This window comes from Manis pentadactyla, chromosome 11 (genome assembly GCF_030020395.1).
Source record: "Manis pentadactyla isolate mManPen7 chromosome 11, mManPen7.hap1, whole genome shotgun sequence".
Lineage (NCBI taxonomy): Eukaryota > Metazoa > Chordata > Mammalia > Pholidota > Manidae > Manis > Manis pentadactyla.
In genome coordinates this window covers 3,431,766-3,455,234 of record NC_080029.1, presented here as the reverse complement: position 1 = coordinate 3,455,234, position 23,469 = coordinate 3,431,766, and the positions used below count along the sequence as shown (strand labels likewise).

The 23,469-nt window shown below is 46.8% G+C and overlaps 1 protein-coding gene and 1 non-coding gene across 4 annotated transcripts; both read left to right on the top strand.

The window, feature by feature from the left end:
* Window positions 1-347: 347 nt before the first annotated feature.
* TRNAI-AAU (transfer RNA isoleucine (anticodon AAU)) lies at window positions 348-421 on the top strand. The gene has a single exon. It is a non-coding gene; the product is annotated as a tRNA-Ile (tRNA).
* A 2,844-nt stretch (window positions 422-3,265) lies between these two features.
* Window positions 3,266-23,238, top strand: ZNF839 (zinc finger protein 839). 3 transcript variants are annotated; one of them, XM_057488132.1, is made up of 8 exons: window positions 3,266-3,282; window positions 12,065-12,949; window positions 15,341-15,565; window positions 17,297-17,389; window positions 17,868-18,017; window positions 20,996-21,127; window positions 21,282-21,408; window positions 22,052-23,238. In XM_057488132.1, exons 2-8 carry the CDS (start codon window positions 12,125-12,127, stop codon window positions 22,933-22,935), a joined length of 2,436 nt encoding a protein of 811 aa, XP_057344115.1. In that variant the 5' UTR covers window positions 3,266-3,282; window positions 12,065-12,124; the 3' UTR covers window positions 22,936-23,238. The 3 variants fall into 3 exon arrangements, with proteins under 3 accessions (XP_057344115.1, XP_036738443.2, XP_036738444.2); XM_036882548.2 differs by lacking the exon at window positions 3,266-3,282 and adding an exon at window positions 4,495-4,886; XM_036882549.2 differs by lacking the exons at window positions 3,266-3,282; window positions 15,341-15,565 and adding an exon at window positions 4,498-4,886.
* Window positions 23,239-23,469: the final 231 nt, after the last annotated feature.

Genomic DNA, 23,469 nt, shown 5'->3' with positions numbered 1-23,469 from the left:
CAGAAGCTCTTGACACATGGAGTTTCTGTGCTGCAGGGATTCTCGGAGATAAATAAAAATAGCTTTGCAAAATTTAAAGTAAATAAAAATGAGCTGTAAAATTTGAAAATCGTAGTCCCGAGCTATGGCTCCTGTATGTAATTTGAGTTTTCCCTGTGAAAGCCTCCGTTCGCTTTAAGGAGCTATAGGCCTTCTTAAAGGCCCCCGGGTCTCCGTGTTTTCCCGCAGCCAAGGGTTGCAAGACTGGGTGAAAATCGTCCCAGGCGGAGCCTGGAGAGTCCGTGCACACGCGGGGCCCAGTGCAGCTAGAAACCTCATAATTCCAGCGGCAAAGCACGGTTTCAGGTGGCCGGTTAGCTCAGTTGGTTAGAGCGTGGTGCTAATAACGCCAAGGTCGCGGGTTCGATCCCCGTACGGGCCAAGAGACTTGTTTTCCTCCCTATCTCTACAATCATTTCACAACTCTTTTTGAAAATATATGCCTTTGGAGGACTGTGAACAGCGCGCAGACCGGAGAGAACTGCGGAATTCTTGGAGATACTCAACCTCTAAATTGCAGGCCGCCTGCGGCGAGAAACCTCAGGTTACGCGGAAGTTCCCTCCCCGGGTCCCGGCGCTGCACGGCCGCAGTCCGGCGCAAAGTCTGTATGTAGGATGCGCTCGGATGCTATCTACCTTTGCCTCCTAATGCAGAGCTTCTGAGGGCCCTCGGTGGAGACCCCACTTTTCATCTAGTTCTTAGAGTTAAAACTCCAGGCCTGGAGTTTATTCATTTCAAAAGTACTTCTGCACTGCACGCCTGGCACGGCTCTAGGCAGGGTGCAACACAGCAAAGGAGAGACACAGATGCCAGCACGCGTGCTGACAGTGGCCAGCCAACGACTACCATGATTCTAGGGAGGTTCTGGATGCGGAGGCATCGGGAAACCCCTAGCTACTCTTACTTTTCAGAGAGATTGTAGGCTTCATATCTCTACCTCTGGGTTCCGCAGTTCGCAGCCAAAGGACAGTTGCATGGATTTCTCCCTCGTGGTTCAAGTCTCCAGGCGTGATTAGGTGTGTTTAACGTGAAAACCAGTGTTTTTAGGGTCAATGCCATTTTATGGAAGGGTCCAGCAGGGGCTCCAGCCATGTTGGAAAAGTCTCCAGTGAGAACGTCTAGAAAATCATCCGTTCTTTTCTCAAATATGTTTTAAGTTGTGACTTAAATCAGTAACAGCTCCAGTCTACAGACCACAGGGGCAAAGCCTTTGCAAGTGCTCACCGCGTAGTAAAATTGCTCACTAAGTGCTAGTGATGGAAGCATTGTTATTAAGAGAACCTGGGGCTAGTGACACCTTCAACAGACACCTGTACATGTGTTGGATGGCACTCACACCTTGGATGTATGCGCCAAGCATCTTGTTAGATGCAGGGACCGGCAGTGGAGTCAGAGGAGACTGCTGCCCTCAGAGCACATGCTTCCCTAAATAAGGGCTTGAAGAGGCCCAGAATATGCCTGTGCAGCATAAAAATTATTTTGAGCAGAAGGCATTTGAGTTCCTGGAAAGTCTTATCTGCCTAAAAGCAGAGCCTCCCCAGAGAACTCAAAAGAATTCAATTGTCCTAAGTCGTCTCTCTTGCCTGAAGAGAAGTTGGCATCACACCTGTGCAGGCATTGTCACAAAACTATCATATCATCTGCTCTGGTAAGAGTCTGTTTATTTTTCCTAAAAGTCATTTGTTTTCCCATAAGTGCCCTTCTACCCCTTCAATTCCCTGTTAGGGTAGCATATGATCACCTCATTCATATATATATACATATTTATTGAGGTGTCATTGATACACAGTCTTATACTGGTTTCAAGTGTACAACACAGTGGTTCAAGAGTTAACCATATTACTAAATCCTCAACCCCACAGTGCAGTTACTATCTGTCAACATAGGAAGATGTTACAGAATCATTGTCTATATTCTCCATGCTGTACTACCATCCCCGTGACCAGCTTATACTACGGTTGAGAATTTTTGTCCTTCTTTAATCCATCCCCTCACCCTCCCTACCCACATGCCACAACCCCTTCCCCGTGGTAAGCACCAGTCACTGCTCAGTGTCTACGAGTCTACCGCTAGTTTGTTCTTTTTGTTTTGTATTGTTTTTATATTCCACAAGTAAGTGAAATCATATGGTATTTGTCTTTCTCTACCTGGCTTATTTCGCTTAGCATAATACCCTCTAGCTCCATCCATGTTGTTGCAGATGGTAAGATTTGTTTTCTTATGGCTGAGTAATATTCCATTGCGTGTATGTACCACATTTTCTTTATCCATTCATCTGTTGACGGACACTTAGGTTGCTTCTGTAGCCTGGCTATTATAAGTGATCTGTGATAAACATACAGGTGCATATATCTTTTTGAGTCAGGGGTTTTGTGTTCTTTGGGTAAATTCCTAGAAGTGGAATTGCTGGATCCTATGGTATTTCTATTTTTAGTTTTTTGAAGAACATCCATACTGCTTTCCACAGTGGCTGCATCAACTTACTTCTCCCCCAACAGTGTAGGAGGGTTCCCATGTCTTTTCTCTTGTTAATCTGTGCTTTTCAGTTTAATTCACAGGTCCCCAAAGACTGAATCTTGTGCTTTTCAGTTTAATTCACAGGTCCCCAAAGACTGAATCTAAGAGGATAGAGTAAAAGTTTTTCCTTCCTGACAGGTTCAAAAAGATGATAAAATGGGGGTATTGTGTTCTAGATTGGGGAGACAGTTCTTGGCTTATGGGTCGTAGAGGATCTTTCTGACATCTGAGGATAAGAGGATGAGAAAGCCTTTCTTTCAAAAGCTTTGTAGAAATTTAGGAATTGAGACAAATTCCACAAATCTTATCTTCCCTCTGGCCAATCCATAGTGAGCTACTAATGATTTAAGTTAAAACACCCCAGGAAGCATAATGAAATGCAACAGGAATATTTACTATGTTGATAATGATGGTTCTGTAGAGAGAAAAATTATCAGAAAGTCTACCAGAACCTTCTTGGACACTCATGCGTACCAGAAATGCCAGTGTCCTCCTCTTTCTGTATACAGAGGCCAGAACAGCCCCAAGGGCAGAGATGGTGACTCACCCAACAGGTGCCTAACGACTGTTGACTAATGACCTACTGCCCTCCTTGGGGAGGCGAGCTGAGATAGGTGGACACACCGGCAGCTGCAAGACACGCTGGGAAGGACACACAGAGCCAGGACAATAAAGAGGAGGGAAGATCCGGAAAGGCTGGCCGAAGGAGAGAGTCGGTAGAGCTGGTATGAAGGGGACTGCAATGTCAAGAGGGGTGGGAGGTTCGCTCCTTTGGTCGTTCATATTCATCAATCCATCGATCATTTGCTGTGTGTGCACCTGGGCCGGGCCCTGTGCTGGGCTCTGACGAATAAAACTGGGTGAGTGGGTAGGGAGGATTGGGTCGACCTGGGAACAACTTGGGGCTTGGGGGGACTTGCTTGTAAAAAACGCACACTTTGAATCCCCTCCCAGATCTGTTAATCAGAAGGTCTGGATGACGCACACTTTGAATCCCCTCCCAGATCTGTTAATCAGAAGTCAAGAATGAACTTCACAAACACTCAAGGTAGGAGAGCAAGTGAGAGGCTTTTATTTAGAGATAAAGGGAGAAGACAGAGCTCCCGGCTCACGCCCGGAGGGGACAAGAGAGCCCCGGGGTGGTGCGTTGTCTAGGGGTTTTATAGGCGGTTGAGAGACAAAGGGCTAGGGATGTACACCTGCTAAGTGGTCTCAAAATGGTTATCTTTGAAGAGACATTAAGTTTATTATTAGTCTTCTTGATTACTTTACAAAAAATTTACTGCTCTGATTTCCTCTCAGGATAGCAGCTTCCTCGTCTGGGAGCATATCACTTAAGACTGCCTGCTTTGCTCCCAGGGTGGGCTGAGTAATTGTCTTTGTTAAAGAGTATGTTAAGAGACTTACTTTTTAACTAATGGGTCTTAAAATGCAATCTTATTTTTAAGATGGAATCCTTCCTGTTTTTACTACGTTGTTTTGGGCTTGCTAGTTAAATTGACCAGGTTGCAAACCACTTGATTAGGGCTGGAGGAAGAAAAGCAGCACCTGGGTAAAGTCAGAAAATAAACTGGGCCCCCAGCAGGCCAGAGTAAATCTCACCATGGATTACCTCGCGTTGTTTTTTCTGGAAGCCCTCACCCTACTCTGTCTAAACCCACGGTCCCTGTCTCTCACGGAGGTGGGTCCCGGGAATCTGCGCGTCCAGGAAGCAGTGACGTTGAGAACATTTGGATAGCATGAGGTTAGGACAGGGGCCTGGAACCCCCGAAGACCTCGGCCGGAGAGGTCCAGGACAGCTCCTGGAGGGAGCGGTATCTGCAAGTTAAAACGTTCCTGACGAGCAACAAGAAAATAAGGGCGGGGAGAGGCGGAGGGGCGGGACTAGCTCCGGCTCCGCCCTCCGACCTGCGGGTCAGGTGCGGTCGCCCTCTGAGGTGTCTTGGCCTGCGGGGCTCTCGTAGCCGCTCCTTTCCCAGGTGACGCACATTGGAGCCGCCATTTTCTAGTGGCCCGGGTTCGAGTTCCCGCCTCGGCCGCCATGGCAGACGCGGAATTGGAGGCAGAGGAGAGCAGCGAGGATGGCGGCGGCGGCGGCGGCGTGGCTACCCCCCACCAGAGCGGCCGCGCCGCGCGCGTGGCCCCGCTGGGCCCGGAGCAGCTGCGGCGGGTCCTGGAGCAGGTGGCGAAGGCGCGGCTGCCTGCCGAGCCGCCGCCCTTCGTGCTGCAGGACGCGGCGCAGCGGCTGCGGAACGTGGCCCAGCAGGCGGCCTTGCAGCGGGGCCCGGGCGCCGAGCCACCGCGCGCGCAGCGCCTGCTGACCCCTCAGGTGAGCCGCCGGAGGCGTGGGGAAGCGAAGGCCCGCAGGGCGGCCGATGTCTCGCGGCGGGCGGGAGGGCGGGCCCAGGCCGCGCCCCCGTTTCGCCTCGGCGGCCTCAGAGCCGCCCAGCGGCGGAGGCCGGGGTCCGCTGGCGTCGAGCTCAGGCGCCCCCGCACTGAGCTCCACGGGCGCGGCAGCCTCTCAGCTCCTCCGCACGCCTCTCAAGGGCCTGCTGGCCCCCTGCGCAGGGCTCCTCTTCCAGGCAGTTGTTCATTCCGCGTTTGTGGAGCTCGCTGTTCCAGGCGCTGCCCTGGGTGCGGGAGGTGCAGCCTTGAACAGTCGAAGAGACGTAAGGCAGGTTCTGGGAGTGACAGGAGGGTCATGAGGAGGGCCTGGGGCCTGACACCGGGGCCGATTCCGAATGGATTAAAAGGAACCATCGTAGGGGCTTCTCAGGTGAAAGGTGCCCAGGTGCCAAGGCTTAGAACTGGGACAATCCAGCACATTATAGATGGACGCGGGACGTTCCGTCCTGAGCGACGGAGCCTGGGTTCGTAACACCAGCCTCAGCACAGGGCCTGACGTACACCGCATGAGTGAAATACGAGAGCAGCCTGCCTGCTACAGAGCATCACTTCTCAGTGGCCCTGTTTCCCAGGTCACCCGCTCTTGGCCGCTGGGGAAGTTCTTCCAAGCCCAGAGGGCCCAGGGTAGCTCCTGAAGTGGGTTCCTTCCCATCATCTTAAAACCACATTTTTCAATACCGGGGTCGTAAGAAACAGTGCTTTTCACCCCAAAGTTGCTGGAGAGATGCTTCTTCCAATAGAAGAAATAGGTAGAGAATAGAATTAACCATCTCCATTGTTTTTTGTTTTTGACTGAGTGGTTTTGGCTGCTTAGAGTTGTACCCAGTACACGTCTGGAGAAATGGCTTGCTGAAGTTCAGACAAGTATGATTCTGCCCAAAGTACTTCTAGAGGTGTGACCTTGGATAACTCAACATCTTTGGGCTTTGGGTTCCTTATTTGCAGGAGGGAAGGCTTGTTGGATGAGCTTTCTGGCTCATGTTTTGCTGAAGAACCAACTGCCTCTTGCATAAGCCATGCACAGCTGGTGTGGAGTCAGAAGAGGGATGGTGGCTGCCATGTGCAGAGCCTCTGCTCTGCCTGGTGCTGTGCCGGGCCACTTAGTGTTCAGGAGCCACACAAAGTGTAGCAGTGTTTTAGAGATGGGAAACATGCTCAGAGAGGCTGAGTGTGTTTAGGGTCCCCTGGTGTGGTTGCACTCCACGGCCTGTGGAATGTGGCCAGTATTTTGTATTTGGTGTGGCAACTTAGGAAAGAGTCCAAAAGTGACATTTTCCATAAAATAAAGCAAGCTTGGAGTTAGGCAGCATTATTGTATTGAGTACCTAATCTAATCGGGACAATATAAATTCTTCCTGCACTCACAATAATGTAATTTTGTGGTCTATTCGGTGAATACTCTTTGAGCCGCAGCTGTGCGATGGAGGCCACAAAAGCAAACCTGATTTAACCTTGCCCCTAAGGAGGTTATAATCTAACCAAGGAGGTAAAACATGACTCACACAACTTCTAATCAAGGTCAGAAAGCTAGATACACACATAAAGAGTTAATTGCATATAGAGAAAGGGAGAGGTTATTTATGGCTGAGCAGGGTCAGAGCAACTTTGCTGAAGAAGTGGTATCCCAACTGAATTTGGAAGGGTGATAATCTGGAAGTTGGAAATCTGGAAGAGGAGAGGTGGAGTTGGGGGTAGGTTCCAGTGTGCCCTTGGAGAACCCAGGCCTTGTGGTTGTGGGGGTGATGTGGAGCAGAAGGCACAGAACAAGTGGACATACTCTCATGGATCAGGCTCTGTCCTCCCTGTTCCTACCCACAACAGTTTCCAGTTTCCTCCAACATGCAGTGCCCTTTTTCCTGTGTTCACAGATATTTTTCCTTATGCCTAGAATATCTTTTCCACCTCGCAAAAAATTCTCAGGCTTCAAGGCCCGCACAGAGATCACCTCTTTGGGAAAGCCTACCACCCCTCGGCTGTCCTGTCTCCTGTCCCTCCTCTTTTTAAAGGCTTAAATTTTTTAAAATTCAAGTCTTATTGATATACAATCTTATATTGGTTTCAAATACACAACACAGTGGTTCAGCAATTACCCATATTATTAAGTCCTCACCCCAGCTAGTCCAGTTACTGTCTGCCAACATAGGAAGATGTTACACAATCTTTGGCTGTATTCTCCATGTTATATTACCATCCCATGAGCAGTTTATATATATATATATATTTTTTATTACAAAGGTTTCACATGAGCAACATTTCCGTTACTAGATTCACCCATATTATCAAGTCCCACCCACATTCCATTGCAGTCACTGTCCAGCATAGTAAGATGCTATTGAGTCCCTACTTGTCTTCTCTATGCTATACTGCCTTCCCTGTGACCCACCTACATTATGTGTGCTAATCCTAATACCCCTTAACCCCTTCTCCCTCCCTTCTCCCAACCCCTTTGCCTTTGGTAACTGGCAGTCCCTTCTGGGAGTCTGGGACTCTGCTGCTGTTTTGTTCCTTCAGTTTTGCCTGTTATACTCCACAAATGAGGGAAATCATTTGATACTTGTCTTTCTCTGTCTGGCTTATTTCACTGAGCATAATACCCTCTACCTCCACCCATGTTGTTGCAAATGGTAGGATTTGTTTTCTTTTTATGGCTGAATAATATTCCATTGTGTATATGTACCACATCTTCTTTATCCATTCATCTACTGATAGACACTTAGGTTGCTTCCATTCTATGATTTCTTCTAAGAGTTTTTTGGTTTCATGATTTACATTCAGGTCTTTGATCCATTTCAAGTTTACTTTTGTGTATGGAGTTAGACAGTGATCCAGTTTCCTTTTCTTACATGTAGCTGCCCAGTTTTGCCAACACCAGTTGTTGAAGAGGCTGTCATTTCCCCATTGTATGTCCATGGCTCCTTTATTGTATAATAATTGGCTGTGTATGTGTGGGTTAATATCTGGGCTCTCTATTCTATTTCATTGATCTATAGGTTTGTTCTTGTGCCAGTACAAAATTGTCTTGATTACTGTGGCTCTGTAGTAGATGTTGAAGTTTGGGAGCGTAATCCCCCCAGCTTTATTCTTCCTTTTCATGATTGCTTTGGCTATTTGGGGTCTTATATGGTTCCATATGACTTTTAGAACTATTTGTTCTAGTTCGTTGAAGAATGCTGTTGGTATTTTGATAGGGATTGCTTTGAATCTGTAAATTGCTTTAGGCTGGATGGCCATTTTCACAATACTAATTCTTCCTATCCATGAGCCTGGGATGTATTTCCATTTATTGGTGTCTTAGATTTCTCTCATGAATGTCTTGTAGTTTTCAGGGTATAGGTCTTTCACTTCCTTGGTTAGGTTTATTCCTAGGTATTTTATTCTTTCTGTTGGAGTTGTAAATGGAATTGTTTTCCTGATTTCTCTTTCTGCTAGTTCATCATTAATGTATAGGAATGCAACAGATTTCTGTGTATTAATTTTGTATCCTGCAACTTGCTGAATTCTAGTAGTTTTAGGGTGGATTCTTTAGGGATTTTTATGTAGAATGTCATGGCATCTGCAAACAGGGACAGTTTGAATTCTTCCTTACCAATCTGGATGCCTTTTATTTCTTTGTGTTGTTTCATTGCTGTGACTAGGACCTCCAGAACTATGTTGAATAAAAGTAGGGAGAGTGGGCATCCCTGTCTTGTTCTCGACCTTAGAGGAAAAGCTTTCAGCTTCTCGCTGTTAAGTGTGATTTGGGGTCTGTTTGTTGTACATGGCCTTTATTATGTTGAGATACTTGTCCGCTATACCCATTTTGTTGGGAGTTTTTATCATGAATGGATGTTGAATTTTGTTAAATGCTTTTTCAGCATCTATTGAGATGATTGTGTGATTTTTGTCCATCTTTATGTTGATGTGGTGGATGATGTTGATGGATTTTTGAATATTATACCTCCTTGCATCCCTGGAGTAAATCCCACTTGATCATGATGGATGATCTTTTTGATGCATTTTTGAATTTGGTTTGCTAATATTTTATTGAGTATTTTTGCATCTATGCTCATCAGGGATATTGGTCTGTAATTTTCTTTTCTTTTTTTTGTGTGTGTGGTGTCTTTGCCTGGTTTTGGTATTAGACTGATGCTAGCCTCATAGAATGAGTTCGGGAGTATTCCCTCCTCTTCTACTTTTTGGAAAATTTTATGGAGGATGGGTATATTTCTCCTCTAAATGTTTGATAAAATTCAGAGGTGAAGCCATCTGGTCCAGAGACTTTGTTCTTAGGTAGTTTTTTTATTGCAACTTCAAGGTCATTGCTGGTAATTGGTCTTTTCAGATTTTTTGTTTCTTCCTGGATGAGTCTTGGAAGGTTGTATTTTTCTAGAAAGTTGTCCATTTCTTCTAGGTTATCCAATTTAATAGCATGTAAGTTTTCATAGTATTCTCTAATAATTCTTCATATTTCTGTGGTGTCTGTGGTGATTTTTCCTTTCTCATTTCTGATTCTGTTTATGTGTGTAGACTCTCTTTTTGTCTTGATAAGTCTGTCTAAGGGGTTTATCTATTTTGTTTATTTTCTTGAAGAACCAGCTTCTGGTTTCATTGATTCTTTCCATTGTTTTATTCTTCTCAATTTTATTTATTTATGCTCTGATCTTTTTTTATGTCCCTCCTTCTACTAACTTTGTGCCTCATTTGTTCTTCTTTTTCTAGTTTCATTAATTGTGGGTTTAGGTTGTTCATTTGGGATTGTTCTTTCCTAAGGTAGGCCTGTATTGCAATATACATTCCTTTTAGCATGGCCTTTGCTGCATCCCACAGATTTTGTGGTGTTGAATTATTATTGTCATTTGTCTCCATATATTGCTTAATCTCTGCTTTTATTTGGTCATTGATCCATTGATTATTTAGGAGCATGTTGTTAAGCCTCCACATGTTTCTGGGCTTGTTTTCTTTGCGTAATTTATTTCTAGTTTCATAACTTTGTGGTCTGAGAAGCTGGTTGAAACAACTTCAATCTTTCTGAATTTACTGAGGCTCTTTTTGAGGCTCTATTCTGGAAAACATTCCATGTGCACTTGAGAGGAGTGTGTATCCTGCTGCTTTGGATGGAGTGTTCTGTAGATGTCTATTAGGTCCGTCTATTCTGCTTTGTTCAGTGCCTCTGTCTCCTTATTTTCTGTCTGACTGATCTGTCCTGTGGAGTGAGAGGTGTGTTGAAGTCTCCTAAAATGAATGCATTGCATTCTATTTCCCTCTTTAATTCTGTTAGTATTTATTTCACTTATGTAGGTGCTCTTATGTTAGGTGCATAGATATTTATAATGGTTATATCCTCTTGTTGCACTGACTCCTTTATCATGTAATGTTTTTGTCTCTTGTTAGTTTGTTTTGAAATCTATTTTGTCTGATACAAGTACTGCAACTCCTGCTTTTTCCTCCCTATTATTTGCATGAAATATCTTTTTTTATCCCTTCACTTTTAGTCTGTGTATGTCTTTGGGTTTGAAGTGAGTCTCTTGTAGGCAGCATATAGATGGGTCTTGTTTTTTTGTCCATTCTATAATTCTGTGTCTTTTGATTGGTGCCTTCAGTCCATTTACAGTCAGGGTGATTGTCGATAGATGTGTACTTATTGCCATTGCAGGCTTTGATTTGTGGTTATCAAAGGTTCAAGGGCAGCTTCTTTACTATCTAACAGTCTAACAACTTGCTTATTTGCTACTTTAAGCACAATCTAAAGGTTCTTTTTTTTCTCTTTTCTTCCTCCTCCACCCTTATATGTTAGGTGTCATACTCTGTGCTCTTTGTGTATCTCTTGACTGACTTTGTGGTAGTTGATTTAATTTTGCATTTGCTTAGTAATTAATTGGTCTACTTCCTTTACTGTGGTTTTATTTTCTCTAGTGACAGCTGTTTAGCCTAAGGAGCACTTCCATCTATAGCAGTCCATTTAAAATACACTGTAGAGATGGTTTGTGAGAGATAAATTCCCTCAACTTCTGCTTATCTGGGAATTGTTTAATCCCTGCTTCAAATTTAAATGATAATCTAGCCAGGTAGAGTATTCTTGGTTGGAGGCCCTTCTGTTTTGTTGCAATATCATGCCACTCCCTTCTGGCATGTAAGGTTTCTGTTGAGAAGTCTGATGATAGCCTGCTTGGGCTTTCCTTTGTAAGTGATCTTTTTTTCTCCCTGGCTGCTTTTAATACTCTGTCCTTGTCCTTGACCTTTGCCATTTTAATCATTACATGTCTTGGTACTGTCTTCCTAGGGTCCCTTCTGTTGGGAGGTCTTGGCTTTCCATGACCTATTTCCTTCCCCAGATTGGGGAAGTTTTCAGCAATTGTTTCCTCAAAGAGACTTTCTATTCTTTTTCTTCTGGTATCCCTATAATGTGAATATTGTTCCATTTGGATTGGTTGCACAGTTCTCTTATTATTCTTTCATTCCTAGAGATCCTTTTTTCTCCCTGTGCCTCAGCTTCTTTGTATTCCTGTTTTCTAAGTTCTGTTTCATTTACCATCACCTCTACCTCATCTAATCTGCTTTTCAATCCCTCCATTGTATGTTTCATTTCAGCTACTGTATTTTTCAAAGTTTCTGTCTCTTTCTTGAAGTCCTTCCTGAGATCTTGAATATTTTTCTGTAGCTCTGTGCATATGTTTATGATTTTTATTTCAAAATCTTTATCAAGAAGATTGGTGTTTTCAGTTTCACTTAGTTCTCTTTCTGGTGTTTGTGGGATTTTTGTTTTTACAAAACTTTGCTGGTTCATATTTCTAATGATTATTATGGAATAATAACTTTGTGTAGGTGGCGCCCTCTAGTGCCCAGGAACTCTACTGTCTGGAGCCACCCAGCACCTTGAACGATTGTGTGGGTCGCAGGTTCATGGCGCTGTTATCTGATGGAAGAAAAGAGGATGTGATATAAACCATATCGTGTAGCTTCATCAGAAAGGTTGAGAAACACTGCTTGAACAGTACAGATACATTATATAAAACTTTTTAATATGTAAAATGTATTTATAATTTAGAAAAAATTTCAGATTTTTGATGAGAGCAAAATTGTAGAAATGTTGATAAGCATAGCACCTTTCTCTTTCTATTTAAGCAACTGGAGGCCATTTGTGTCAAGGTAACATCTGGAGACAGGAAAGTCCAGGAGAGGCCGATGCCCCTGCTTACCACCATCCTGCCCAAGACAGCCAGACAGGGCCAGCTGCCAGAGAGGCAGTCCAGCGCCTTGGGGCTTGGCATTGCAAGCTCCCAGCTGCTCAGAGCACAGCCCCTCCTGAGCACCGGGCCACAGCTGTGTCTCCTGAGTAACTCACCTCAGCCTCCTGTTCAGTTGTTGGTACAGAGGCCACTGCCTGCCCTCCAACCAGTGCCTGTGAAGAGAGCTTCAACCCGTGAGGTGCCAGATGGGCAGAGCACTGTGCTGGCCCCATTGTCAACCTTTGAGCCACTGGCAGTAACATCTGTTTCATCCAGTTCAGCCAATTTATTTATTTCCAACTCACATACAAAACACACTGAAAAACTAAAAAAATCTTTAAAAGTGAAAACACGTTCTGGACGGATATCTCGGCCTCCCAGATATAAAACTAAAGACTATATATTCATAAAAACGGAGGATTTGGCTGACAGTCACCTGTCGGATTCTGATGATTATTCAGAACTGAGTGTGGAAGAAGATGAAGAGCAGAGAGAAAAGAAGGCGCTCTTTGATGTATCGGGCTGCTCTCTGAGGCCCAAAATGTTTAAGTGTCAGACCTGTGAGAAGTCATACATTGGAAAGGGAGGACTGGCCCGGCATTTAAAGCTGCATCCGGGCCATGGCCAGCTGGAACCTGAGATGCTGCAGTCTGAGAAGGCCAACGGCAGCGTGATCCGGGGCCGTGCCAAGGGCAGGACTGTTAGCCTGACGTCTCCCAGGCTCTCCCCGCCAGCTCTCGTCAGTGAGGAAGGGGCTGGGTCAGCATGGGGTGGCCTGCAGGTAACGTTGCTGTTTGCTGCAGTGTCCTTGCTCCAGCCCGTCACCCTTAGGTTAACCTTACAGTGTCCGATGGGGTTCAGGCGAAGGCTGAAGCAGAGCCAAGGTCCTGGAGGGATCCATGACCCCTGCCGTTGTCTGCGCTGCTGCCGGACGTCAGGGGCTGCGTGTCTTCTGTCTGGGATAACGTAACATACCGAGCGCACACGAGAGGAACATCCCCCGATTCTTTAGATCTGGTCGGTGAAACTCATAGCAGAGCACTCTGGGCTGGTGCAGATAGAACTGGGTTGGGAGAGGTCCGTGGGGGGCAGCAGCCATGGGGTGCTCCCCGGAGCACCAGCAGTAACGCGCTGCTTGGCACACTCTCCCTGTTTTGCCCCTCCTGCTGCCTGCAGTCAGACAAAGCGGTTCTAGTCACGTGAGTTTGCATCACCACGTCACAATATGTTCACTGCAGTTTAAAGTTCTTGAACGTGTTGTGTGCATGGTGTTATTTTAGAAATAGCAGATGGGTCACTTTAACAAGCGGCAGCCCTCTGCCCTCATCCCATCTTGCTTTAACCTCTTTTCTTCCGTTTCCTTTGACTTATTGGCTGTTCCTGTGTCTGTGCTTCTGGCCAGCTGATATTTGTAGTTTCTGAGAAATTACCTAGAGAAACCAGCCTTGGAGTTACTGACTACTCAGGGGCAGCTTGACTTAGTGACTTGGAAAACGCTGAAATGCAAGCCGACCTGCTCCCAGCCGGGGGAGGGGAGCCTGGGGCTGCTGGCTGACAGATCAGCTCTCTGGGGCCTGGACAGGTGTTCTGGGCCCAGGAGAGCCATACTGAAGTTGACTGGCAGAACCACAGGACAACCCTGTGTTGAGATCAAAAACATACCTTGCTCTGTAGCATTGGCCTCAGTAATAATAGAGTAACAATAATGCCATTTATTGCATGCCTACTTTTGGGCATCACATACATTTTCTTAATCTTATGAAAGCTCTGAAAGCAGGTGCAAGAGCTCCTACTTGAAATGAGGTGTGTGGGGTTCAGAGAGGGTAATGAGCAACCCTGTGGAGGCTTGGCTAGGACTCTGCCAGTGTGGGAATTAGGCCCAGGCCTCTTGACTCCAAAGCCCACCCTCTAGACCAGGCTGCCCCTTTCAGGAGGTTCTTTGCCTCTCATGGCTGGTAAGACCCCAACTTTCAGAAACCTCTCTACTTAGGTTGTAGCAGGACCAGGATGATTTGTAGTTTATCATCCAAACCAGGACATTTGGAGGGTGAAAGGAGCGGACAACAGGCATACCCCGCACTTTCACGGTGCCACCAGGCTAACAGGTGCCTCCCACTTCCTTCAGTGATAAGCCCTACACTTCAGCAAAAGCAGCTTCTAGATATTTGACTTCCTGACTATGGGCACCTGGCCTTCGGAACGGTGGCTGGCCAGGTTGCAACAGTGGGGTCATAAGGCTGTGGGGTCCCAGAGCTGGCTCCCCCCAACGGCTGGAGGGGAGAGGGACATGCAGGTCTGTGTCTCTCCTTTCCCAAGTCGTCTGTGAAGGGCCACATGGTACTTAAAGCCACAGAGAGGCCTGGCTTTCCTCCAGAAGCTCCACTGCAGTGACGATGTGGAGGGGAAGTCCTTTAGTCAGGAGGACATCCTTCGTGCTAGCTGCCATGTCAGGCGCACACCTCTTAATGGTTTATTTAACCTTCCCGCGGTCCTGGGGCAGGGGGGTGTTCCGGTCCTGTTTTCAGAGGAGGGCACTGGCCCGGAAGGAGGAAGTAGCTGTGCAGTCACCAGGTCCAGGATTCTCCCAAGCAGCCTGTGTGCATCCGTGGAGAATGAAAGTGGGCAGGTGGCTCCAGGGGCCCGGAGGGAGGGAGGAGTGATGATGCCGATGGGTAGGGGGTCTTTTTCTGGGGCGATGACCGTGTTCGGAAATTAGTGGTGGTGGTTACACAACCTTGTCAATATGCTAAAATCTGCTAACTGAATTTTCAAAGTATGGATTTTATAGTATTTGAAATTTATCCAATAAAAAATTTAAAAAAATTAAAGTCATGGGTAAGCTAGGAATGACCAAGTTCCAGGTTGATTTTTAAGATGGCAGTGATGTCAAGAGTAGCTTCTTGCTCCATTCTGGGCAACACCCCAGGGTTCTGGTTCACTGGCTCAGACTTACTGCCTGGCTGAAACTCATTTTGTGTCTTAAAGGGGTATCTTGTTAGGAAAGTTTAAGATGCATTGATTACACACAGTTAATGTGTCTTGATTATGCAAAGAAGAAATAATTTAGCAAGTTCCTTGCTTTTGACTTGACATTTTTCTGCTTCAAGGTTTTCATTATGGTATATAAAAGCATGATTATTTTATTTTCGTTTTGGCGTGCACCAATACCTAGAATGGTCAGTCTGTAGAAGTTGAAGAGGCGTTGGTGTCTGGACCAGAAAATGGAAGTGTTTCAGCCCTTTTGGGGTCAGAGGGACAGCCAGGCCCTAGAAGGAGTGGCTACTCCATAGGCCCTGCAGAGTCCAGCACAGCCATCCTCGAGCAGAGTGATGAGGCCCCTCCACACAGGGCCGCTGGGGCGCAGAGCACAGCAAGGAGCAGAGCCAGGCTCCAGGAGGTGCGTCACTCTGAGAATGCTGTTCTTCAAACCTCTTTATTTTTTGGCAGGTATATGCAGAGTCACCATTAAGTTTCTGAATTTAAAAGTAAAAGACCCAGGACAACTAAACAGTTTCCCTGAAATGTAACTGGATGAAGTATGTAAGAAATTCAAGGGTAGGGTTATCTGAAATGACTCCTAGGTTTGCCTGTTGGCAGTGGCAGGGGGGTCTTAGGTAGAGCAAGAGCTGCCTGCCTTTGAAGTCTTAGAATGACTATACCTGTGTTTTCATGGTAGCAGTTGAGAAAACAACAGAAATGGTTTTCCACTTGTCTGCAAAAAGTTTCAAGATCTACATGCGTGTTTCACGTTTAAATCCTGGAGTCTCCATTCCAGTCCCTTGAAAGTAGGCTTAGTGAATTTAGTGGGATTGACTTAGAAAAGGGGACCGCTAAACTGTCCCAGATTGTCTTTTTGAGGATGTATTTATTTGCTTGGCAATGGACAGGTACATATCTGAAAGAAAAAAAGTGAAAAATGGCAAGAGAAAATGCAAGATAACAGGTTAGTGAGACAGGTGGCCCTGGGCCCTCCAAACTCCTAAACCCAAGGGGAAGGGGCAGTTTTCAGAGAGGAAGTGGGTTTCTTAGAAAGCTTCATGAGGTTACATGTTCTAGTGGGGAATTTAAACCCTGATGAATTATGTTTTCTCCTGCTGGGCTTGTTAACTAATCCTGGGTGACTAATTTTAGGAGTAGGAGGTAAGGGAGTCCTTGATTCATTCATTAACATTCAAACAGCCGCCATCTAGAAGTGCTGTCTGTGGGCAACTCAGCCATGCTCACCCCCTTGTCCCCGTGCTGAGTTCCAGGTATACCTCATTTCATTGATCCTGTAGTTGTTATTATCTCCACCTAAAAGAGGAGGAACCTACCGGTTTCCTGAGCTCCCTGAGCCTCCTAAGGCCTTCTGTCTCTAAGACGTCTCTGCTCCCCCTCATGTTACTGCCTCCCGGGTGACCTCACCCATCCTGGTGTCTCAAACCATCTTCCCTCTGCTGACACCCACCTCCTTCCTGTACTTCCTGTTCAGACCTTTCTTGAGCTTCGGAGCTCTGACGTCACACCTTCCCACCTGGGTGTCTGGCCTACCATTCCACCTTCCACGTTGCAGCAGAGGCCATGAGCTGCCTTCCTCCCATCCCACACACACCTCGTCTGGGGCCTGACTGGGTGCTCAGTTGGGCATCAAGAGCCATTCATGACCCCTCCCTCCTCCTCCCCCACCCCTCCCCATGTCCTGAGGCCTGTGCCTCCCCCCCCCCCGCATCCCCCCTCCCACACGCAGCCTCTCTGTCATCCCCTCTCTTCTCCCATCCATGGTTCGGCTCGGGTCTCCTGACTGCTGGCTACCTTGGGACTTGCTCGCATCTTTGTCTCTGGTGCTAATTGGTGAGCCCTGAGAGTGGGGAATTCATTTCCCCACTGCTGTGTCCTCATCCAGGGCCTGGTGCCCACGACACACTCAGGGGTGTCAGGAGTCAGACTTGGAATCCAGGAGTGATCAGAGGACTTGGTTAATGGGTGAACAAGCGAGATGTTTAATAAAGCAGAATGTTTATAGCTGAGAGTTGATCAATCACTAAGAATTTTAGGAACTTTCTCTCTTTTATGTTTTTGTGCACAAACTTGTTGGCTACTGGGAAATTCTTGCAGGCTTTCAGAGATGTCAAACACTTTCTTCTGATAGTTTCTCCACCAGTGTGACCGGGAGGCTCTGGTGGAACTGGCTTTGCCTCAACTGGCCCAGGAGGTGACCGTGTATGAATTTCTTCTGACAAAGGTGGGTCTTCTTAGCGTTTCTAACGGGTTGCTCAGGGACTGGGTGACTGGTTAACTTTTATGTGGAGGGTGAGAAAGTGGTGGTTCAAACCGTGGGCAGCCCAGCCCTCAGTAGCTTTCTTTCCGGCACTCAGGACCCTTGCCAACTGAGCCCACACTGACAGGGGGTGCCAGCATGGCTGCCCAGCCCAGTGAGGCCTGGCCACCTCCTGCCTGCAGGCCCTTAGGCCTCTGCCTTCCCTTCCCTCTCCCGAGGCTGTCCCTTCTTCAGAGCTGCAGCCCAGTGCCCTCTGGTGGCCACCACCCTAGGGTGGTCTGCTTTTTGGCCCTTTCTGGTGTCCCTGCCCAGCACAGTGCTCTGCACACACAGGCTCTTGCTGGCGAGGGAGGGAGATGCCCACCATTTCCAGGCCCTGTGTCCTTCCATATTTCCTGTCATTGCCTCAGGCCTAAACGTTGTCCTCTTCCCTTTCACTAAGGTTGACACGGGTCATGGAGGGAAGCCTTTCTTCCCAGCCGTGTACAAGGAGTTTGAAGAGTTGCACAAAATGGTTAAGGAGATGTGTCAGGATTACCTCCGGAATCCTGGGCCGCATTCTCAGGAGCCTCTGGAAATAAACAACAACAAGGTAACCACCCCATGCAGTTAGCCAAAGGAGGATGCCCACCCCACAGCGAGGCTGTTCTTCAGTGACATCTTCATATTCAGCTTCTTTTCAGCTTTTTCCCAGGAAGTGAAATTTTTTTTCTTAATATAAACATGATAAATGCTTATTCCTGGAAATACAGAAATAAAATGCAGATAAACTAAAAGGAAATTGAAAAGATTGTAATCCTCCCATTTACTGCCGATCACAGCTAATACCATGGCTAGTAGAGTGTGTCATTTTCTTCCTTATGCAGGTTTTTGGGGTGGTGGGTTACATGGGGTCATAGTTATCATTTGTGGGTGTTCTGAGAAAATTCTCATTTCTATGTCATTGTCATCAAACTGCCGTTAGATGTTTGTGTTCTTGATGGAAATAGGTTTTGAACTGATGTGGTTTATTTGTTTTGGATAAAACCCTTTATTAGCATAGCATGACCATCTGGTCAGATCATTCTGGGGCCCTGCCAATGTCCAGCCTAGAGACACAGGTCCTTGTCCCCTTGTCCCACTGGTGAGTGCCTCATTGACTCCCACAAAGTCCCGGGACGCCCAGCTCTCAGCCCTTCCTTTGTGAAGGGGAACCACTCTGTTAGGACCCTCTCAGGCTCTTGCATGCCATGGTTTTTAATAGTGCCTTGTTTATTTAAAAAATTGCTCATATAACAAGGAAGAATACATAGGCCCTGTTCCTCTATCTGCTCCTGATATTCTGTTAAACTCATGTTGGACTTGCCTAATCTGTCTTAGAAGGTCTAGTGCTTCACAGAATATGTTACTTCTGGAGCCAGAGGTCTTGGTCACACTGTTATATAATACATGGGTTTTCTTGTTTTTGTTTTTGGTCATTATCATTAGCTTTATACAAGTTTAGTATTTAATCTAACCTAATAAATGTTTATATCTTATTTCTTAAATTATATATTATAAAAATGTAGTGGATTTTTTGCTAAGCCTCCTATAGATGCCCCAGTTGGCAGGAGTCACCTGTATGTTTTTAAACTGTCAGTTAAACAAGTGTGGGTATCCTGTCACAAAGCAGTTTGGATGTGCACCAACGCTGTGCACACCCATAGGGACCTGTCCATTTAGGGGTTAGGCTGTGATGCAGCCTCCTAGGAGCAAAGACAGTGGTTCAGTTTGCAAGGCGACACTGTCAGCTTGGTAGGCATCAAGTTACCGACCCCCTTTTCCATCTGCCCTAGATCTGTGCCCTTCCTGTTCCTCTCTGGTGTTCCCTTTATGGTGGCTGCGTGTAAGGGATGACAGCTGTCAATCGTTACTTTTACATCTGGTGCTCGACATAGGCCTTGCATAGGGAGCTGATTAACCTTCACAGACCCCTTCCAGGCAGCCTAGTCTCTGAAACTAAAAGGAGACCAAGACTTGAGAGATGGGTGGCTGCCAAGGTCACCCAGGCCACAAGCGGAGAAGCTGGGGTCCAGCTGGGCTCTCGGGTTCCCAGACTGCTCTCTCCACCAACTGGGAAAGGTCTGATTCTGGAATTGGTAGGACTGTTTTTTTTTCTTCTTCAAATCTTTATTTATTTATTTAATTTTGGTATCAATGTACAGTTACATGAGGAACATTATGTTTACTAGACTCCCCCCTTCACCAAGTCCCCCCCACAAAACCCATTGCAGCCTTGTCCATCAGCATAGTGAGATACTGTAGAGTCACTACTTGTCTTCTCTGTGTTGTACTGCCCTCCTCGTGTCCCACACACACACATTATACATGCTAATCGTAATCTCCCTTTCTTTCCCCCCACCCCTTTATCCCTCCCTTCCCACCCATCCTCCCCAGTCCCTTTCCCTTTGGTAACTGTTAGTCCATTCTTTTTTTTTTTAATTTTATTTTGTTATCATTAATCTACAATTACATGAAGAACATTATGTTTACTAGGCTCTCCCCTACCCCAAGTCCCCCCCACAAACCCCATTACAGTCACTGTCCATCAGCATAGTAAGATGTTGTAGAATCATTACTTGTCTTCTCTGTTGCAAAGTCCTCTCTTTTCGCCCACCCCCCACATTAAACATGCTAATCATAATATCCCCTTTCTTCTCCCCCCCCCTTATCCCTCCCTACCCACCCATCCTCCCCAGTCCCTTTCCCTTTGGTAACTGTTAGTCCATTCTTGGGTTCTGTGAGTCTGCTGCTGTTTTTTTCCTTCAGTTTTTTTCTTTGTTCTTATACTGCACATAGGAGTAAAATCATTTGGTATTTGTCTTTCTCTGCCTGATTTATTTCACTGAGCATAATACCCTCCAGCTCCATCCATGTTGTTGCAAATGGTAGGATTTGTTTTCTTCCTATGGCTGAATAATATTCCATTGTGTATATGTACCACCTCTTCTTTATCCATTCATCTACTGATGGACACTTAGGTTGCTTCCATACCATGGCTATTGTAAATAGTGGTGCAATAAACATAGGGGTGCATCTGTCTTTTTCAAACTGGGCTGCTGCATTCTTAGGGTAAGTTTCTAGAAGTGGGATTCCTGGGTCAAATGGTGTTTCTATTTTGAGCATTTTGAGGAACTTCCATATTGCTTTCCACAATGGTTGAACTAATTTATATTCCCACCAGCAGTGTAGGAGGGTCCCCCTTTCTCCACAACCTCGCCAACATTTGTTGTTTGGGTAGGACTGTTTTTTAAAAAGGGAGGAATAACAGGCAAGAATGTTCTCTTGGTATCCGACTGACATTACTCAGTTGTGATGAGGCTGAGGAGAGTGTTGTAAAGTTTTAAAAACCCTGTTATAATCCTTGTCTACTCTGCTGACCTAAGGACTTCTGGTTCTGTTTTTTTTTAGGTTGTGTGTTATCAGCTGTTCCTTCTAACTTGATATGTATCTTCATTTTTCTCATTGTTGGACGGCCCCTCGTTGCACTGCATGCTCTGGTCCTGATGTGTTGACACGCGTCTGACTCCTGTGTGTTGGCTCTTCCCCCAGGTTGCCGAGTCCTTAGGAATCACAGAAGAACTGAGGAAAACATGCACAGATTGCATTTGGCCCAGGGACACCAGCCGGGATGTGGACAGAGCGGAGCTGGAGGAAGCTGGCCAACGGAAAAGGGAAATCAAGGTGGGTGTGGTCTGGGGGATGCGCCAGGTCACTGTCTGCAATGCTGAATAATTGCAGTTTGACTTCTTCCATGCACAGCACTGCTCCCCAGGGAGAGGAGGTGCGAGTTTGCCCACTTCTTCTAGTCTCAGCTGACGGGCTTTTCTCTTCACAGACCACAGAGAGGCTGGCCTCGGTGAAAAGGACCAGAAGGGGGCCCCCACCCCAGGACCCTGCCCAGGTGTTGGCTGACACTGGAGGCCAGTGGGCGCTGGCCTTGTGTGCCCCGACCGCCAGTGAGGGTAAGACGCTGCTTGGCGTGCGCTGTGGCTCAGAGCCTGCTCGTCAGGCTGGGCGCCCCTGTGGCAGTTCATCCCAGCCTCCCAGCATCCTGTTGTCCCCTGGCATTTTCCATAAGGCTTTGAGGTTTTCCTAGGTCCTGAGAGCGGGAGTGGGTCCCAAGGACATGCTGCGTCTGTGGCTTGGCTTTCATGGGACTTGGCTCTAGGTGCCAGCTGAGATTTAACATTTGAAAACAAGAAATGTTCTGGCTTTTATTCTGCCTCTAGCCAGACCTGTCAGCTAGACACTGAACATATACAACTTTCTAAAACCTGCCTGATACCCTGCCTGATCCTAAGGTCTCCAGGTTGGAGGCCTTCTCCATTTAATTCTCCAAACTTATGATTTATTTCTGCCATGATAGGGGTGGGGGTGGGGAGCAGATTTAGACAATGAGAACAGTGAAAGCTCTGCCTAGCTAGCCTGTATCTCCTCTTGGAGCTTCATGCATACCTGGAAGCTGCCAATCCCAAGTAGCAAGGAGAGTTTATGTTTTCTTTTTGTGTGTGTGAGAAAACTAATTTGGACTAGCTTGTTTTGGTTGGCGAGCACGGGAACAGGCCGCAGCACATGGAGGTATGCTCACCTGTTTCTCCTGTTTAGGTCTCGGCCCTCGGGTGAATGGGAGCACCTCTCACCATTCTGAAGAAAACTGTACAATGCTGGCTGCTGGTAGCAATGCAAGTGTATCACATGCAGGCCAGCAGCTTACAGCATTTGCTGACTTAGAAGCCAGGAGTGGGTCTGTGGACCCTACTGTCTTGGACCAGAAGGTCAGTGGGCCAGGTCTTTACACTCAGTTAGGAGAGCCCAGGATGCTGGCCCAGGAACAAGTGGCAGCTTTCCTCGAAGAGGATACTCAGGAACACTCTTCAGACTGGAACGCCGGGGACAGCCCGAGGGGCCGGGATCGCTGCAGCACCTTGATATCCACCCAAGGTGTGGTGCCCCTGCTGTCCAGTGGGTCTGGAAACACAGAGGCAGGAAACCCCATCGAGGTGCACAGCTACCACATGAATGGTCACTGTTCCCGCCCCTGTGCCGCCCTGCTCACCGAGGTCACAGCCCCCCTGCCGGAGAAAGTTTTGTCCACAGACATCGTGCCAGTAGACTGTGCCTACAGGACTGTGCCTGAGCCAGGGCCTCAGCCTGGCGGGAACAGGTCACTGTCCCCTGACAGGGGGAACCATATAGGGGACTTGGACCAGTTGCCCTGTGGGACTGGAGTGCCCACTGATCACAGGGAACTGGAGAGCATTGTTGCTGTTGGTGAAACCATGGCTTTTGAATTTACCCACGGGTGCCTCGAGTTGCTGTCTCAGGGACAGGAGCAGATATTTATTCAGACTTCCGATGGGCTGATCTTGTCCCATCCAGGTTCCATAGTGTCTGGGGAGGAGCATGTTGTCATAGTGACAGACGCCCTGCAGACGGGCCCCCTAGAAGGGGCTCCTCTAGAAATCATGGAGGCAGAGCCCTCACAGTGAAATCAGAAACGCAGCCCTAGATTTCTTTGTATTTTACCCAAAGAAGGTCTATTTCAAGTATTGTATATTTTTCTAATGTGAATATGATGCAAAAGAACGTTTTATTTATAAAGAATAATGTCTGCCTTTTCCTCCGTCTTGCTTGGGGCAATTTGGCAGGTGTCCCTCAGACGCAGTGGCCCGCCGATTAGCGCAGTTGCTTGTCTGCCTGCTCCCTACTCCCCGGAACAGGCCCCTCCTCTGCTGTGATATGCTGCTTTTCCACCACATCTGGGTTCAATAAATAAATAAATAAGCTATCCATTCTGGGCAGCACTTTATTGGAAAACAGGAAGGAGTCATTTCTATTCCCATTTCATGGATGAGGGAAGTGAGGCGTAAAGGCCCACAGTGCAGTGGAGCTGAGGTCAGAGCTCCAGATCTTTGATGTCCCACTTGTAAAGTCACCTATTGAGGTCTCTTTCCTTAAAAAATGTTTTTCTTCGCTCTGTTTTGGAGAGGGACAGGGAGGCCGTTTGTCCACAATCAGATGAG

Excerpts from the sequence above, each read along its gene's own strand:
- ZNF839 (XM_036882548.2), top strand. The coding sequence starts at position 4,599 with ATGGCAGACGCGGAATTGGAGGCAGAGGAGAGCAGCGAGGATGGCGGC. Across the intron at positions 12,950-15,340 it reads CAGCATGGGGTGGCCTGCAG|AATGGTCAGTCTGTAGAAGT; the intron begins GTAACGTTGCTG and ends ACCAATACCTAG. Across the intron at positions 18,018-20,995 it reads TGGAAATAAACAACAACAAG|GTTGCCGAGTCCTTAGGAAT; the intron begins GTAACCACCCCA and ends CTCTTCCCCCAG.